Source organism: Lissotriton vulgaris, unplaced genomic scaffold (assembly GCF_964263255.1).
Source record: "Lissotriton vulgaris unplaced genomic scaffold, aLisVul1.2 SCAFFOLD_370, whole genome shotgun sequence".
Lineage (NCBI taxonomy): Eukaryota > Metazoa > Chordata > Amphibia > Caudata > Salamandridae > Lissotriton > Lissotriton vulgaris.
The window spans coordinates 443,924-462,848 of NW_028247800.1; the positions used below are offsets into that span (position 1 = coordinate 443,924).

General features: G+C 41.9%; 1 protein-coding gene across 1 annotated transcript in view; it reads right to left on the reverse strand.

Annotated features, from left to right (window-relative positions):
- NHS (NHS actin remodeling regulator) overlaps nt 1-18,925 on the reverse strand; it is a 468,488-nt gene that overhangs the window by 17,022 nt on the left and 432,541 nt on the right. The window contains exons 6-8 of the mRNA XM_086949799.1: nt 11,530-11,661; nt 3,025-5,946; nt 715-841 (exon numbers count right to left, since the gene is read on the reverse strand). Coding sequence (XP_086805925.1) covers nt 715-841; nt 3,025-5,946; nt 11,530-11,661 — 3,181 coding nt within the window. The remainder of the gene's footprint in view (nt 1-714; nt 842-3,024; nt 5,947-11,529; nt 11,662-18,925) is intronic.

The following is an 18,925-nucleotide window of genomic DNA, read 5'->3' on the forward strand; positions in this document are numbered from 1 at the left end:
AACCTTACCCTAAGCTCTTAGCCTTTTTACCCTGTGGCTTATGCCCTTAAACCTATAAACCTAACCTATAAACCTAACCCTATCCCCTTACTAATTACACCTATAACCTGTACCTAAAGGCCTAATCCTTAAACCCTAACTCATACCATATACCCATAACACCTAATCCCTTCACTCTACACCCCAAACGTTAATCCAATTCCATTACCTCTATACCCCAACCCCCAGAACTGTAACCCTTATTTATACCCTTAACCCCAACTCTTGAATCATCCTTAAACCTATGTCTCAACCCGTAAACCATACCTCAAGCTCTTAACTCATAACCCAATACCTGTAATTTCTAACCCATAATTCTTCATTTCTAACCCAATACCCCTATACCCAAAGCCACACACACTTAACCCCAAACCCATACCCTAAAGTCCTAAACCCATGTCCTAGACCTGTAACACACTATTCCTGTAATCCCTATATCTTATACCTTATTTACTTAACCCCCAACAGTTAACCTCTTCATACTCTGACACTGTTGTTAACTTCAGTATAGTTTGGGAACTCATATTCTTGGACAGATTACTTTTTGAAAGTATTTATTTTTAAAACTAATAATTCAGAAGTCATATTTTTGAAAGTGTCATTTTTGAAGTTTGGAGACAATAACCAGAGTAGGATCTAGCCATGTAGCAGTGTCGCAGAGATGCATTAGCTTACCTGTGAATGACTGCAAATAAATCCTCTGTAGTTCGGGGCCTGTTGGGAGACACAAAGACGTCATCTGCTTCAGGCTGAGAATCTTCGCCCATCGGTGACACTAAGGAATCGTCACTCTGAGAGGACTCTTAAAACAAAAAGTATACAGATGATTATAAGTCTGTGAGGTACCCTAAAGCAAACAGTGCCCAGCTTTTCATGTTACAGGATTAACTTCTTTTCACATGCTGCTCACATTATCTTTTAGCTCATAAATTCTTCGGCGGACATTTGAAACAAGGGCCATATTACTATCCCATACTGGCCACATTAGACTGTGATACAAGTGGTGTTTGTTTGTGACACTGGCTATGTTAGCTTGTTATATTGCTGGCAGCAATGTGAACATGTGTGTGCCTGTGCATCAACTGAAATTAATTTGGCACATGCAGAATTAGTTAGTAAATCGCCCAGAAAGAGAAAAAATTCTCAGAAAATGAAATTGTCCTTTCGTACAAGATAATGAAAAATGCACTCACGAATATATTGTACGCTCTTTGTTAAGTACAACAAAATGACAGCCAAAGAGTTCAAATGTTCTCTAGTTTACTAAGGGCATGTGTATATACTGAAATGGAGAAGAAACTGCTAGTGAATGCTAATCTGAGATGTAGTTGAAGCCTCCTTTGAGGTGTTCTGCAAGATCAGCAGTCTGGGTTTAGATCTGCTATGAGACCATACTCCTGGACTAGAAGGCCTTACTGATGAATGTGATCAGTTCTAGACAACACATCCTACCTGCATTTACCCTATGGTGCTTTGAAGCATACTGAGACATTAGCTTCATAGAGCGTAAGGAGTCTTTTTCTGGACCATATCTCCCAAAGCACAAATTACAGATTTGTTAAGTCATTACTGGTCAAGTTTGCCTGTAACAGCCTTGTGTACCCCATTTGATAACTGGTATATAAGGTTGTACAGTATTACAAATTGGAAATGTGGGGTTTAAACAAATTGGAGATTATACACTGTGAAATCTAAAAAGAGAATAGGATTGTTTATGTTGGCATGGGGGATCCATGTGAAGTCATAAACTGGCTCTTGCCCCTGCAATTAAGAAGTTATTGGTGCATTATAACCCTAGAAGAGAAAAAATCTCACATCTTTTAGACAAAAATCCATCTCTGGGACCTCCAGTCTGGCCCCAGTTGCCCTTAATTTTTTCACCCAAAATTCAAAAAGAATTTTGAAAGTTTTAAATTAATAGAAATACTAGAAAGATTGCTAAAGGTAATTACATCTTTCCGCAGTTTAAAGAAAGCCTCCCAGTGCTCATATAGATAATACTGAACTCATATAACTGTTGCTGATGGAGCTCGGGGAGAAAGAAGGTGGGCTTGATCAGACAGGCATCAACAGTGGATGGCATTAGGATGGCTGCTGAACTTTTGCTTTACAGACATCACCTACTGCATGCTAAAGGCAGGCCCAGCCTATGTAGCTAATTGTTGTTGTTTAAGATAACTGACTATTCACTGGTTCAGGGTTGGGCATACCCTTTGAGATGTTGAGTCTTCTCCATCTGTCAGTTTTTGCTTGGAAAAACCTGTCACTAGTGTCACCATTGCTTCTAAGAAGCACGTGTATCATTATAAGAATCTTCCTTTTCTGTTATCTAGCTATACTTTCTCAGGACTGGTCAAATATTAACATGAAAACTGCTTTAAGGACTATTATCTGCTAAATAGAAACTCACTCGGTCAACTACATGGGAGACTTGAAGCAGGAGAACGATTGCACTAGCATTTTTACACAATTTCCTATATTATGACTTCTTGGAGATAGGATAGAAATACATCATGTGCAGCCGCGGTAGGTGCAGGTAAGCGCAGTGGGGTGGTGGAGGGGGGCTGGCAGGGGGAGAGTCGACAAACGACAGAATAGGTTTTATTTATTTATTACATTTTACGAATTCCGACGTCTCTCGACTTCCCCCTTCATCCCACTCTGCCCCACCGCACTTACCTGCGCCGGCCACTGCTGATCATGTCACATGTATACCAAGTCCCTCACTGTCTTCATGGGGCAGGTTGGCCAATCCAAGGGGGGAACGAGTCAATTACAATCAATAGTAAAACATCTCAATGAAAGCAATTGCGCAATGAGGTACTTTCTAGTAACTTTCATAGAAGGTTCAAGGTCACAAATACTCAATTGGAATATTAAATAGACTAACGTACAATTCAAGGACAAGCGCTTGTAAAAAGAATTTTGATATAATGTCAATGCCCCCTACATCACTGTTGTATGAAAAAATAGAGAAGGACTAACCTCTCCATGAAGTATCATCCATGCTATCTTGCATCTCCTCTGCCATGATGTCATCAGAGGCACTTTTGGTCAGGATACCTGATACGTTGTCAATTTCCTGCTCCGAACATTTTTCACTGAGAGCGTTTACAGTTGAGATGTCTGATTCATTGACGCTACTATTCCCAGGCACTTTTTTGTCATTTTTGCTCATTTCAAGCTGATTGTTTAGTTGATAATAAACTCCTTCTGCACTGGTTTTTGAATCCGGTTGGGCAATGGGTCCATCCATGGATTCTAACTCCGGTACCTGTGCACAGCCTACAGGAATTCCATGCTGAGTTGGTAAATGCTCATGGGACTTATCTTGGTACGATGACCTAAGGTCGTAATTGCTTGTGTTGTTAGTTTTCAGGCGTGAGATAGAGGTCTCCCTTTGTTCGCTTCCTTGCAGATGCTCAGGGGCAGTGCATAATTGGTCTTTCACAGCTGGAACCTCTATCATAACCTCATTGGTGACTATCTCAGTCATGTAAGTGGGAATGTTTTGTCCATGAAAAATGGCACCCTTATCTGAATTCAGCTCTTCTGCAACTGCCTCAACAGGAGAGGCCTCAATAAAGGGCACAGCTTCTTCAATGGAGAACTGGCGTGATATTGGTTTCCTCGCAACCGGCGGCCCACATTTGTTTGCAGAAAAGGCTTCCTCTGTGAGGTTGGATTCTTGTCTGCAGAGAAAATCTGTGCTGTCTTTTTGTCTGATTTCCTCATGCCTACTGATTGATTTGAGTTGAACAGATTTTAGAACAGAAGGTGTGATAGCAAGGGATTGTGTAGGATTTACATTGACTGTGTCAATGAACAAGCTCTGTTTTGGGTGAGTGAAAGCATGGTGCTGGGGCTTATAAGGAAATGGCCTATTTAAAACATGAAGAGCACTTAGGTCAAGATGGGTAGGAGGTATAATTGGAAGTTCTAAATCTTTGTTTACAATTGTGTTGCCATTCTTTGAAGACGACTGCTGGAGTGAAGACTTCCTTTCTGGCACTTTAGGCTTCCTTTTACTGCCCCCTGGAGACAATGGCCCAGAAAAGAAAGTGGTTGGGAAAGATGAGGTTGGTGTCTCTGACTGGCTTGAATAACCACTGGATGGTGAAGCTAAACCAGCCAGTTTTTCGGGGGAAGCTAATTTAAATTCATTTTCTACTGAGGGAATGGATGGGCTAGAGGGCCTGGAACTGGGCGGTGAATTCTGGGATTCTGAACTTTCTGGCGATTTGATGCATTCAATGACTGTAGTACCCGTAGCAGTGCTTGAGTTCGATAAAGACCTGTAAGGGTCATTCGACTTCAAGTCATTAAGAAGCCAGAGATCTGCATAGTGAGATTGCTCAGCACCATCCTCTTTGAACGATGTAGCTTCCGGAGTGCGACTGTCTTCCTGATTCACCCATGAAAGTTCCTTCTGACTGGATAGACCCGAAATTTCCACTCTCGAAGGTGTGTTTGAAAGCTCGAGTGGCAACTTCATTTCCCTGGAAGTGTGAGGCATATGCTGTCCAATGCTTATCTTTGGTTCTTTCTTATCAGGAACGTCTGTGTGGCTATCAGATTTCCTCAAAGATGAACTGCGTTTTGGTGGGGATGGCTTTGCCTTTGGTTTCTTAAGAGAGATGTTCTGTCTTCCCTGCCTTCTGTGGTCAACATAATCACGCCAAATGCAGTTGGTAAGACTGGAAGCTCCACTTGTAATATGGCCGCCACCAGATCCTATTGCTGCATAGTTACATACATAACTTTTACCACCATTAAGACCGCAATCAAAGTGCATGGAGGTATAATATCCTTCAGTGTCCACAGAGAAATGTGAAACAGTATCTGCCTTTTCAGAGGGAGATTTTTCCAGAAAACTGTCATAAGTGGCCATGCTGGTAAAGCTTGGGCAATCTAAACTGTCTGCCTTTGATCGTACTGGACTAAAATCTCGTCGGCATGAGGCATCATGATGATGATGAAGATAGTTCCATTCACTGTCACTTGTATTGCTGTTATTCGGGTCATCAAGTAAATCGGCAACTGTAGATGTAAAAGAGCTCGCCCGATGGCCTCTAATCTTGTCCATGGGATCATCGTTGTACTGCTCTGAGATAAAGAGATTGGAATCTTCTCCAGCATTGGGCCCAGTGTTCAAAGACAATTCAGAGTCACAGTGTGAAGAGCCAGTCAGTGGCGGAGAGGCGGCGGGTGGGATTGTTTCTGATGTCTGAGAAGGACAGGTTGAGCTGCTTCCACTCCAATTTCCACTAGAGGATTGATGGTCATCTTTTTGATCCATGTGACTTGTCAGCACTCCTGACGTTGAGAAAGAATGAATCGGGCTCCCAAAGGTATCAGAGTTTGAGGAAATCTCACAGCTCCCCGAATCTGCCATCCTTGACAGCCTTGATCGCCCTCTCTCATGTATATTGAGTTGTGGGCTATGGTGGTGCTGAGAGCAAGTCAAACCTACAGGCTTGTGGTCTTGCAGACCCTTGTCAATGATGCTATCTTGGCCTTTATCCAGGTCACTTTCAGAGTTTGGCAAATAGTCTTCCGCTTCATAAATCGAAGTTTTAGCACCAAGATTGTGATCCGCTTCACTGATTCGAGCACCTTCTCTAGGAAGACTCCGTGATCGAATGCGGCTGGTAATCGCTGTAGTAAACATGTGGTCACCACTTTCTGCCAAAGCAACAATGTTCCCTGCAGAATGAGAGAGAGCTGCCACCGCACTCTGGCCCCTCTGTGCTCTAATTCTTCTCCGTGAAGGTGCAGCAATAAGAATGTCTTCTGTCTGACATTCAGAGTCCCGGGTGCCAGATCTCCTTCCAACTGCACTGGCCAAGTCTGGCGTTGTGTGAACGATCACATTCCTTTCCCTGGCCACTGGCGATTCATCTGAATCTACAACACAAATATACAACAAGATCAGGGTTAGTTACAAATTATTCTGACACTCATAGAAATGTACATCTTTTAAATAAGTCTTTCATTAGAGTTCTTACTTCATGATAAATTTCACAAGAGTTTCACCTATGCACTGCCTTCACTTGAGCACCTCTCTCATGTGTCAGGATACATCCTGTGGATTTTCACTGAAAATATTTTACCCTCTAACTCCCAGGATATGTAAATTAAATGAAGATTAGGACAACCTGTGTATCTGAGTGTTTCGCAAATGTAAATGAAGACAAAACCAAATGTTCTTATGGATGGGTCTTCAATCACAGTCGTGTTAGACGGAAACAAATCGGGTAAAACTGACACTGATGCCACAGTGGGAAACCAAAATCAGTGGCACAAGTGAGGAGGCAGAGAAGCCTCATGTAGAAAACAAATCAAAATATGTTGTAAGTAACAATTAGATATTCTGAATCTGAAGCACAAAATATAAATTCTCTTTTTATCAAAAGTGAGGCTGCTGTTCCATAACTGCAGCTAAACAACACTACTAAGACAGGAAACATACTAATTAGGCACTTTGAACAGTCACAACAGTGTCTGATTGAACACTTCTAACTTTATTATTGACCTTCAAAAGGTCAGGATAGGATGTCTACAACTTTCATCTTTGTTGTCACTATTGCATGGATTTTGTAAGATTAGATGTTTCTGTGTTTTCAGCTGCAGAACAATGGAAAGCAAAGGGAATGGTGCATTAATAACTCCCACTGTTACAAATACTACATCCTAGTCTGAGTGAGGTTAAGTGTTAGCTGTGGGAAACTGGCTTGCAATCCATGGTTCCAAGACTGAAATTCTAGCTGCCATGACCATTTCTCCTTAATTAAAACTCCTCATGTGGCCCTGGAGCCTGGGCAGTGCTCCTCTGTTTACTATGCAGTGGAATTTGGGAATAGTGTTTGATAGGCTAAGAGAACCTCAGCTTAATCAAGTGAGTAAAAACACTAACAGACACTCATGTTGGTTAATACTGCATCATCAGCCTCACCACAGTGACTAGACTATTCAAATGCTATTAATACTGGCCGACTCTTCCTCCATCAAGGCCTTAAGACACCTCCTGTTAAATCTAAAAGCTGCTGTTCACCTGCTCTTTGCTCTGAAATGTGGACTTTGGCCTCATTTATAATTTGAAGGGCAGCCCGTAGTTGCACCAGGGGGATGGAGTAAATTACTCCATCCTCAGGGTGGAGGTATCACTGCCACATTTATAAATGACCGCCAAGTAGGCGGTCATTTATACTGCATTGTCAGGAACCGCCGACACAGTGGTTCCTACCAATGCATTTCGCTGTTGGTGTAGGCCTGCTTCAGCATGACGCAGCCCTAACCAAACAGTTTTTTTTAATTTAAAAAAAGAAAATCCCCAAAACGGTTTAAAAACAAAATGGAATGCAGATGACTTCCATGGCGAGGGGAGCATTTTGACAGTTTTACTATCCCTCACTGCCAGGAGTTACCTGGGGGTGACTGACAGTAAGTAAAATGGCAATTTGTACTTCCATCCTGATTGGGTGGGCGGACATCTAGCCATTTCTCCGATGGGCCTTACTCTGTCGGAGAGGTTTGGCTATGGCGGTGACCTATGGTCCACCCGCATCTAAATCAGGTGGATGTGCCAATATGTTGGCTGTAAGGATACTCTGCTGCCATTGCAACAGAGTATCCTTACCGTCAAAATATAAATCTGCCCCATAGTATGAGACAATCTTTGAATGAGTACTGTTGTTTAATTGATCAACAAATCTATTTTAAAATCCTTCTATCCACTATGGTTTCATCGAAAATGGCTCAACTGCATTTTACACAAGATTAACCGCCACACTGCAGGTTGCAATTTTGAATATACCTGAATAGCGAGAGTGAAGACCCCCATAGCAACTGGCAAAGGTTCTGAGAGCAGCATTGATTTTTCTGTCTGTGCCTCTAAAATGTGTCCATATACAAGGAAGCAGGATGGCTAGTATGAGTATGTTCCCCTACGCAACAAACATTATGATCGGATTAATGACTTGTTGACTGTGGGCTGCTGAATAAGAGGGAGTTGATTTAATTGATGCCACAAAAAATATTGTGGAGATGATACACATGTTATGAGAGATATGTGTCGGAGTTGGAGAGGGCAGCTGGCTGGTGAAGCTCTTGCCAGTGAAGTAACAATCAACCCTGAGGGAAGCAGATCCTGGACTTGATGAAAGCGAGAGAGCCAGCCCCTGTCACAAGCCTAGAAGCAATCGGCTAGGAAGGCTGAGCCTATGCCTGCATAAACTGATAGCTTAAATGTGACCAGCTTCAACCCAAGTGAGGTACTGCAGCAATGCCTAGGGTGGAGGACAATTCCAGACTTTAAGAAGGTAGCATCCTGGGAAACAGATGAATTCCACCCCTAACAAGACACTGTATCAATTTGCCATTATGGAATGTGCACAATGGGCATATAAGTGCACAATGGCATATAAAGTCAGGGTGTGAGTCACTGAATAGATTCAGGGACAGACTGGCAATGACGTGCTGCCAATGGCCTGTCATGCCTCCATTGTCTATTTCTAGATGTGAACTCCATTGAGTGTAGGACTGGTTCAAACTTTTTTCCCATTGGTGATTTTGATTTACTGTCCTGCACTGAACAGAATATACTATTAGAATTGAAGAAGACATAATTAGAAATCTCTGAAAAAAGATCAATTGTTTTCATACCCCATAAGAGCAGAGACACTGCTTTCCTGGACATTCGTGTGAGTGCAAGTTGATAGTAACCCTATTTCTATAACATAACCAGTTTGCTAGTAAATCCCGATAAGCAAACCCTGTGGCGGCCGTTGTTACAACCTGCCGCTTGCACAGCCGGCTATGTGAAGTGGATCAGGCTCAGGTTTAACTAGAGATATTACTACGTGGCTCTAATCAGCCTATAGTTACACATATGAGATTTTTATGAACTAACAGGCACATGCATCATTGTAGTCATTTGCGATTTCTTAATTGCGATTTTTAAGGAATCGCAATTAAGAAATTGCAAATGCCTACGCATGTAGAAATCGCTGAAAAATGTGCGATTTCTAAACATTCCTTAATTGCGACTCGCAAATTGCGAGACGCAATTAAGGAATCCCTCCCCATTCATTCCTATGGGCCTAGAGGCCCATAGGAATGAATGGGAAGACATTCTCATTTTGTGAATCGCAATTAAATGTAAATGTAAATGTATTTGAGCTTATATAGGGCACAGCTACCCACAAAGGGTTTCCCGGCGCTTGCTTAGGGAACCCGTCCTGGTATTCCCCTGTGAGATACCCCGGCAGGGTATCCACAAGGTGAAAGCCAGGCATCCCGCCGCGAGGGGCCGTTGTGGAGATTAAGCAAGCTATTGCCCAGAGTCGCAGAGTGTGAACCCGTGAGTTGAGAAGGCACCGGAGCGAGAATTATCGAGTCCGTGGAATTTTTTGAGCCCAAGACCCGCCGAGGCGGGGAATTGAACCCTGGTCCAGGGCCGATCTCAGCTTCCGGGTCTGCCGCCTCTAACCCCTGATCCACACTTCTCCACTAATTAGCGATTCGCAAATGAAGAATGCAATTTCAAGGGTGCAGGGGTGTCCAAAGGACACCCTGCATAACATGGGACTTTGAAAAATGCACTTTGATGCTTTTTTTTAAAAAATCGCAATTTACCATCACCTTACAAGTGATGGTAAATTGCGATTCTTATTTGCAAAATCGCAAATCTTTTTACTTTCCTGCATTGCATTTAAGGAATCGCAAATTGCGATTCCTTAAATGCAATCGCAATTTAAGAAATCGCAAATTTTGCGATTTCTTAAATTGCGCGGGGCTACTTGTTTCATGCATTCCAAAAGCAATTTTTGCGATCGCAAACGGCCAATTTTTGCAATTCGCACCGTTTGCGATCGCAAAATGCTTTGATGCATGTGCTTGATTGTTTTTTCATCTGAACAATATGGACCTTTGGATGGTGCCATTGGTCGGTGTTTAACGTGACAGAGTTATATTGACGTGTTGGGTAACTAATTTTCAGAGGATTTCCACTCTTATTGTGATTTTTTATGTTTACCTGCAACATACAGCAGTGCCTCATTACCTGAGCGGATGCCAGGTGAGGTGAGGAGTACTCCCGCAAAAAGACGGGTGAGTTAAACAATATTTTGGAATCAATTTGGAGGGATATGTACACAGAGAGATATATTTGATAATATCGACACCTTTTAAATAGTAGTTTTTGGAAGGTGTGAATTTGGACAGCATTTTGTTTATGTGTTGGGTCTTTAAGTATTATTTATGCATATTCTGTTTTTTGTAGGAATGAGTCCAATGATCCTGTGATATTTGACCACTTTCGGGATACACAGATAACGGCAGGTTGTATCGAACCAACCATTTTCTTTTGAGATTTTGCACTAAGGTTTTACACACTGTATGCACAATATTGCAGTAGTGTTTCTATATAATGGTCCTGATGAAAGCCTGGATTTAATTAATCCAAAGGCTGAAACATGTAGACCTGTCATTCTAGCGCACTTTTCACAGTTATCCTTTCAAAATGTATACGCACTGTTTTTATGTTTGACACTAGGATAGCGCTTATTAAAATTGTTCTGTTTCCTAGTAGCCAATTTTAAAACTGCACTTCTTTTTCTCACATTCACTTACATGCACTACAACTATCATCAGCACCCCCTCTAAAGAAGAATTTGTCTTACCATTCTCTGGGATTTGAGCCAAGTCAAACCTGGCCACTGATAAATACATCTTGAGTTCCCTTCTGATGTTGAGAAGGGTGCAGTCTTTGGTTGCACTAGGATTTGCAATCAAGAGGTAATCCCAGATGATGAGATTTGCCACCACGGTGGGCTGATGGGATTTCATTATTGGTGTGAACAGTTATCTTTCTGACCTAGACACATTAGCTTTTTGCTGTCCTTATTTTTCTGTTCTTAGACCAGTAGTTTCTTTGGTTGTTTTTTAAGGGTAGTGCGGGGATACAATACAGTCTGGTCTTTAAATATTTTCCCCAGGACGCTCTGTTTAAAGAATTTGTGATATTGAAGTGGTGTATTGCCCCACCCAGGTCCCATAAGATGTCCCTGCTCTGAAGACCTCATACTTCTTAACCACGTTAAGTACTTATGGAAATGGTACACCTCTGCTCCACAAATTCAGAATACTTCTACTATATTTCTATCAGCTATACTCTTCTTTAGCCCTACTTTTCAACTGATCCACCTGACCCTTGTTACTGTTGGTGTTCTAATCTTGTACGCTCTGTAAAATCGCTTGAATCGCATGGAGCACTAAAGCACTCTATATGCGCTATATGGATATGTTTGCATACATCATCTGGCATGTTTTTACAATGAAGTGAGTCACAAAAAATGGTTTCTGTATCTAAAACAAAAAAAAGTATTCCACTTTTGAGAAGACGGTAGTTAATTTTGCAAATATGAACACCATAAAGTAGGCTATTATAGATGGTGGACTTTTCATTAAGCGTAAGTAAAATTAACACACCTATTTCTTGTTGCACTCGTCTGGGTATTCCAGAGATGGTTTTCCTTCTTCTCAATTTTCGCCTCCGCTGTAACACAGACTGGGAGTGAACGAGAGAGCAGCGTATGCTCGCCTCACGGTCAAAACCTACTCCTGCAAGCCATACAAAACGCTCATTAGCTGATGTGCACAACAATACAAGTTCAACATGATGCATGAGAATGCTGTGTGTATACAAATGCAGGACACAATGTGCAATCCAGGTGTTTATTAAATGGCATTGCTTCACGACCTGACTCTGCTATACTTCACCCTAGAATCAAGATTAAGACTCAGTGGTGTACCGGGGAGGGGGGACGGGGGGGTGGTCCACCTCGGGCTGCATATTTTTGGGGGGCAGTGTTGTACGCAAGGTAAGTTTTCTTCTTTTTTTAAACGTTATAGTCCCTTATCTGTCGCCTTACTCCCCCCCCCCCCCAATCTTACCTGCACCAGCCGTCACTGGGTGGCATACTTATGGACTGCCCCAGGCGGCAAAACCTCTAGCTATGCCACTGTTTCAACTTGCATTTTGGGAAGAATATTAACAACGGAAAAGAGTGGTCTTGAGGCAAGAAATTGTAAGTGACATATTTCTTACATTTTTATCTCTTTTCCTGCTCATGCTTGTATCTCACAATATTTTGTACTAAACTATTGTCTGTCGTAAATAATGTCTCCTAAATGCCATTTATAAAAACAGTGTGCCATTGGGTATAGATTTCCCTTCAGAATCTCCAAAGGAAGGATATTTTTGTAGATGACATTTAGAACACAATACTTATGTCAGATGATAGTGTGACAGTAATATTCTGGTACCGCACCTCCTCATCAGAACACATTCGCATAATCATCTTTTTAATAATGGCAATAACTTTAATTTAGTGCTCCTAATACAGTTTTTGCCATTTCGTAGTGATGTCAGTGATGGGTGTTACTTTAAAGGAATGGTCCAAAAAAGACAAAAATAAGTACATAAAGGCATTTGAAGCAGGGATAAAAACATATTATTGAATAAAGGTGTGGAATGACCAAGTTCTGAATACCAGAAGAAGGAAGAAATTCAAAGAGTGAATCAGAGAAAAATCTGTATCACAAAAATAGTGGAAGGCGGAAATAAATCATAAAAATGCAATATAAGCATATGCACAGATGAATACACCCATTCTCTTCTGGTGGAATTGCAGGATTCCACAAAAGTGCAACTGGACGAAATTCCACCAACATTGCTTCTTGGTGAAAAACTTGGCGAAGAGCCTGCGATGATCACTATATGATTAAAAAAAACATTGAATTTGGAAGAATAGATGCATCCCTCAGCACATTTTCAGAGGCGGAAGGCTTTGGGTGGGATCAGGGAGAGTATCTGTGTAGGATTGTGTCATACTTATTCTGTAGTAATGTCCAGTTGGTAGATTGTTCTACTAGGCGTTAAACATATTTTTCTTGTTTTCGCATGATTTACTTTAACACATGCATTTTGCTTTACCTTTCAAACTCTGTCATGGTAACTAACGTTTTTAGCCATGAGAAAATGGTTACAGTGGATCAGTCTTTTAGCAATGGAGCACTTTCAGTACTGACTCCCAGGGACAGCAGTTTAATATATAGTGGATCTTGGCCAAATGAATGTAGAAGCACTAAAACCCCGCACACATTAATTTGGGGCAAAGGGAATGGCTGCAGTGTCGGGCGAACCCAGGGTGATCACAGCTACCGAATTATTCCATGATGAAAGCAATAAAAGAAAGACTGCAGTGCTGACATATACCAGTCCTAACCACTGCAATGGAAGAAAGACAACAGTGCGTGGACCCAACAGTTCTCGCAATAGACAGAGATATAAGTGTGTAATTGTGTCGCACACTCCCTGGTCTTTGCATAATTCATTAGCTTATGCATTTATTAATGGGCCCATAAGAATGTGCACCATTATACGGAAAAAGAATTAGCATAGTAAACTCACAGTTTACTTGTCAAATCCTATAAAGCAAAACACAGCATTAAAAAAAACGCTAACTTGGGACTAGCTTTACCATTTTTTGTTTTTCCTCCCTGTTACAGGAAACAAATGTAAGAGCACAACATTATTTTATACTAAGATTTAGGAAAGACTTCTTCACAAATAAGCAACTACTGTACCTTAGCCCCTTTCCAAGAAAAACGGTCTCATGAAGCGGGAGGGTCTGCCGTTTCAGCTCACATCTCTCTTCATGCTGCCACTGTGAGTTAGATTTCCCATTTGCACCGGCACTGCTCTGTCAAAACTCTTTTAATGCAATCTTTTGATTAGATCTTTTCAGGAGTTTCAGCAATTGTGTGTTACTATGGGAGACCGGAAGAGGCCAAAACCGGGCCGAGCTCCGTTACAGTGCTGCTCTATGGACGCAGCCCCGCTTTACATACCAATTGGACAGATACAGACTAAGGAAACACCTCCTCACTGGGTCAGGATCCCTGCAAAATGGACAGTCTGACTATTTTAAGGGTTTTGGTCACTACTAGCTACAAATGTTTAAGAGAATTATGACCAGGCGTTATATTTACAGAATATACAGAGACCAATCAGAATCGTTTCAGAATCGGTGTGAATGTTCGTGTGTGAGGCCAGCCCTCGATGTATAAACTAGGTTGAAAGATCTGGAACATGGCGTCCTCCTCAGCAGCTCACGCTTCTAGCACTGTGACACGGTGTGAATCGGATTTGCATGACAGGGCCAGACTCACGCAGTGGCGGCTCCTCCGCTGAGGCGAAGGAGCCTCGCCCCACTGCTCTCAGAACAGTGGAAAAAGGAAAAATTAAATGATAAAAATCATTTTATTTTTATTAGTATGGGCTATGGGGCCAGGTTAGGGTGGGGTGGGGTCAAAGGGAGGAGGCGTGGTTGGTGCACCATAAGTGCGCATGGCGGTTTGGCCGGCCATCTTGGACTGGCCAAACAGTCATGCGCACTTAGCATTCCTCATTCTGGCTGTGTTGCACAGCGGGTGGAGAACAGTCGCAATGCTCCCAGGCACTGTCCTAGCAGCCAAACTGGCCCCTCAGACCAATCAAGACGCTGCTGTCATGTTGGTGACAGCAGCGTCGTGATTGGCTTAGTGGAGCCTGTGTGCTGCCAGGAGCCAGGAAGAGAAGAGGATGGAAATGAAACTACAGCCTTAATCAGGTAAGTGATATTTTTTCTTTTATCCTCCCCCGCCCAGCCCTACCACCCCCATTCCGCAGCTGCCGCCACTGGGCCAGAGGATGATGTGTGCTCCAGAATCTAAAATCACTAGGGTGTGGAGTTACAGGAGAATCCTTAGAGCGCTACCTACTGGGGGCACTAAATTAATGCAGAAGCCCTCGAAGAGCTTTTTGTAAGTGAAAGCTCACCATTCCAGAAGGTATTTTGAATGGAGCACTGAAAACTCTTGCACCATTAATGTTAATTGTGTGCCTCTGTGTTGAAATGAAAAATAGGCTGTAAATCGGGCCAGGGAAGAAATCGCCTTTTCTACTTTTTGGTAACTGTTGTGACATGTATGTACGTATACATGTATATATCTGGTATTTCTATGTGCCATTTCTATAGCACGATCAATAATTTCCAAATTGGAAATTTCAGGTAGAGAAAGTTTGTTTTGTTTTTAATCGGATGGACAATTTGTACTGGGAAAAAAACAACTCCTTGAAAACAACTCCTTGAAGTATGGCAGAACATGACTTGCATACATTTGCAATCCTAATTTGCATTGACTTTTGATACACAAATATTCGTCTGCACCTCAGTGAAACTTTGGTGTGGTAAAATGTAATCTCCCCATATGCCTTGACTCTGATTCACAGAAACAAAGCAATGTTAGTTTTAGTAAGTTTTGGGCAGAGGTAGGAAAGGGGTTGCTCAGGAAGGCGTTTTTAGGTGGTCGTGAAAAATGCAGTGAAGAGCCATAAACTCATAGGTTTCTGGGTGTTCATAAAAAGTATGCAGGTTTTTTCTTACCATGGAAGCTTATGTAAAACTACAGGACATGATTTTCAAAGGTGGGACAGAAAACTGTTCCTCTAACCCTTTCTTGTATGTTCAAGAAGGGATTTATTCTCTGGGAAAACATTTTGCTCGTACAGAAAAAAGTGAAGCAAAAAATTGCAGATCCACATTTCCACAGTTCTCCTGAGGTTTGTCCATCCTGAGAACAAACTTTAGGAATATGTGGGGAGGACAGGACCTAGAGCTGTATTAAGAGTATGGCAGATGTCCTGTTTTGCTGTATTAAGAGCACTGATGTCAATGACGTCTCCCAGATTTTCTCAGATGTCCCTCTCCACCAAGCTCCAAAAAAGGCCCTATGTCTTGCATAGATTGCCTACATAATCGAGGGGCTCTATATGAATCGGCAAAAAGTCAGAAATATATGCAAATTTTAGATGTAAATCAATGATGCAATCATTTCTGACTTTTATGAATATTTGTTTGAGTCGGGTCCTGGATGAACGTTTTAATATTGCGAATATTTCTTTCAATTTAAAAGTCTGCCCCTTAGTGACAACTTTTTTGTAGTACGGCTTGAAAGGTGCAGGTATTGATGATTATTAGAAGGGGTTGTGTGATGATTTGTGAGAAGAAGTTCTGGGACCTACCAGACCATGATAGAAAGTGGTAGATGCTAAAGACTTTTTATGGTGTAAATCTTTTTTATTGATTTTAACAACATAGAACAGCAACCACCTACATCCATTGGCCGATGGAGGATAATAACTGTTTCAAAGGTAAAAGAGGGGGGCGATAGAAGAGGGACAAATCATAAACTAAAGACTTTTTAGAGGATGAGATACAGCATGCAATGAATGACGAATGCTGATTGGATGAAGTGCTTGAAACTATTTCAGTGCTGATTGGATGTTGCGCTTAAGACAACCTAAGTAAATGCTTGCTTTGAAATTTGAACATAAGTAGACTACAGTACCTCTTTTAGCTGTGACATTGCTTTCAGAATTGCCAGCTGAGAGTTTTTTATGCCAGAACTCCGAAACCAACTTAGTTCTTACTAAGGTGCTCTGCCTTAGTAAGAACCAGAGTCCTTTGGAACAGTCCCATCCTCAAAGTGATCTGGCTACCGAGACCACATCCCAGACGTCTAAGAAAGAGGCATCTCACACCATGTATGTCAGTGAGCTTCTATACAGCACAGGACCACACATTCACCATGTGTTAAGACAACCTTGACAACAAAGAGATACAAGAATAATATATGATTGCTTAGCTGCTCCCAGTCTATGAGCACTCAAGGAAAAGTGGGGAAATGTAGTATTTTCCTCAAAATAGGGATAGTTAGCATGGTCTCATTTGAAGAAGGCAATCAGTCACGCTGCCTCGATTTTGTAGGCAATTTTTCAAACACTGATTTTAAAAAAAATCTATTTTTTTTAAATAAGTCACATCTTTTTTTCACAAATAAAGAGCTCTTTGTAAGAAAAGACCCTGGCACAATGCATAGACAGATGCTGGGGGTTTGCCAACATCAGGCTCAGTGGCCAGTCTATGCTATTATGACCACGCGCCATGCTCAACGGAGTCCGCCTGCCCTCTGGTGGATCAAGCGCAGGGCCTAACCAAACGTGAAAAAAAGGGGAATGTATTATGCCATAGGTGTACTTCACTGAAGTATACGAAAATGTTATGGATAACATGCTTGAAATAATCTCAGCCAAGGGTAATTTCTCGGGGCGAGTCACAGTCCATCGTTATTTTGCACACCATGCCTCCTCAGTTTGGACTCAACTATATAATAATCAGTCTTGGCCCTGAGCAAATGGGAACAGTTCAGACCGAAGTGCCAGCCAAGGTCCTCCCCGAACCATAACACAAGCCATCCAAGACCGTTTTCACCCGTATTAGGCCTCATCCTTCAAGTATAGCTAAGTTTCTGTCTGGGCATACACTTCCCACGTAGGACGTCACAATGAAGCATACAAAAAGTGATGGATGGAATGCTTGAATTATTCTCAGCCGCTGGTAATTACTTGAAGACGCAGGCCAGTCCATTGTTACTTTGCACACCATGCCACTTCAGTTTGGACCACACCTGATTGCCAATACTTCATAGGTGTGCTTTAACATGAGATTCAAGATAGGCTGCCCGATGAGGGGTGTTACCCGAAACCGGTCCAAGGATGCTTGTTTCTGGTCCAGGGAAGACCTGGCTTGGCAGTTCGGGCTGGTCTGTTCCCATGAGGAACAGGATCAAGACTGATTTGCATATGGCTGGGTCTGAACTGGAATGGTGTGGCGTGCAATAAAACAATGGATTTTACCCGGATCTGTGACTGGGGTGAATGTTTGATTCATTCAGCATTCCGTCCATCAGCTGTTCTTTGTGCTGTAAGCATGAGGCTCTTAGCTTAGTCACGGCTAAACTGCTTGTGTTATCCAGCATGTAGCAGTTAGACTTATGAAGTAAGGGGGCAGGAGAGAGAGACTAAGAAAATAAGAAGAGAGTCTCTTGAGAGATCAGACTTTTGAAGAACACTGTTCCTAAAGACAGCAAAAATCCTAACTGTATTAATAATAGGAGAATACTCCCTTACAAAAATGATGCCAGTGTAAATTCATCTATTAGAAAGAGCTGTGTTTTTTATTTGTCTGAATTACTATATAACCTATAAATATTGAAACATGAGTTGAAGTTGTGTCCAAGTCACAGCGTATCTTACGAAATACGCTCAGTTTCCTTTGAATACCAGCATGCTTAAAATCTGTGAAATGGCGAAAAGGTAAATGGGTTGGAAATACGCAAGTGTATATTCTCACACAAATGTATTCCATGCCAACCGCAATCAGACAACATGTCAGGATCATGCCAAGAACATGGATGAGTATAGAAAATTGCACACACAACTGCATGTGCATCATGCCTGTCTTGTAATAAAGATATGCAACTTGCTGTACTGTGCTGAAGCTGCCCACTTTAACCTGGATGGACTAGCAGCAGATAAAAGTTAGCATAAATTGACCATTGTGAATTGTTCATAAAACAACAATATACACTATAAATACACGTGGGTGGTTTACAAGCACACCATAAGAAAGAAAAGAATGATATAGCCAACTCTTTGTGTGTGGTGACTTAGAGGGTGGTTCATAAGAACCTCGTGCAAATGAGGGCCTTTTAAAAAACTTGGGTGACCATAAATAGTAAATATCCCATTTGAAAAAAAGAAGCAGAATGCACCTGAGCTTTGCAGCATTCCACCTCAAGAGCATTTTACTTGCATGTAAACTTAGTAAATACTTATCTGGTGCTGCTCTCTTTTATAAGGGTTTCCAGATAACTTTGAACACATAGGGGCCCATTAGGATGTAGGGCAGATCGCCACCGCCCGCATGGCGGTAGTGAT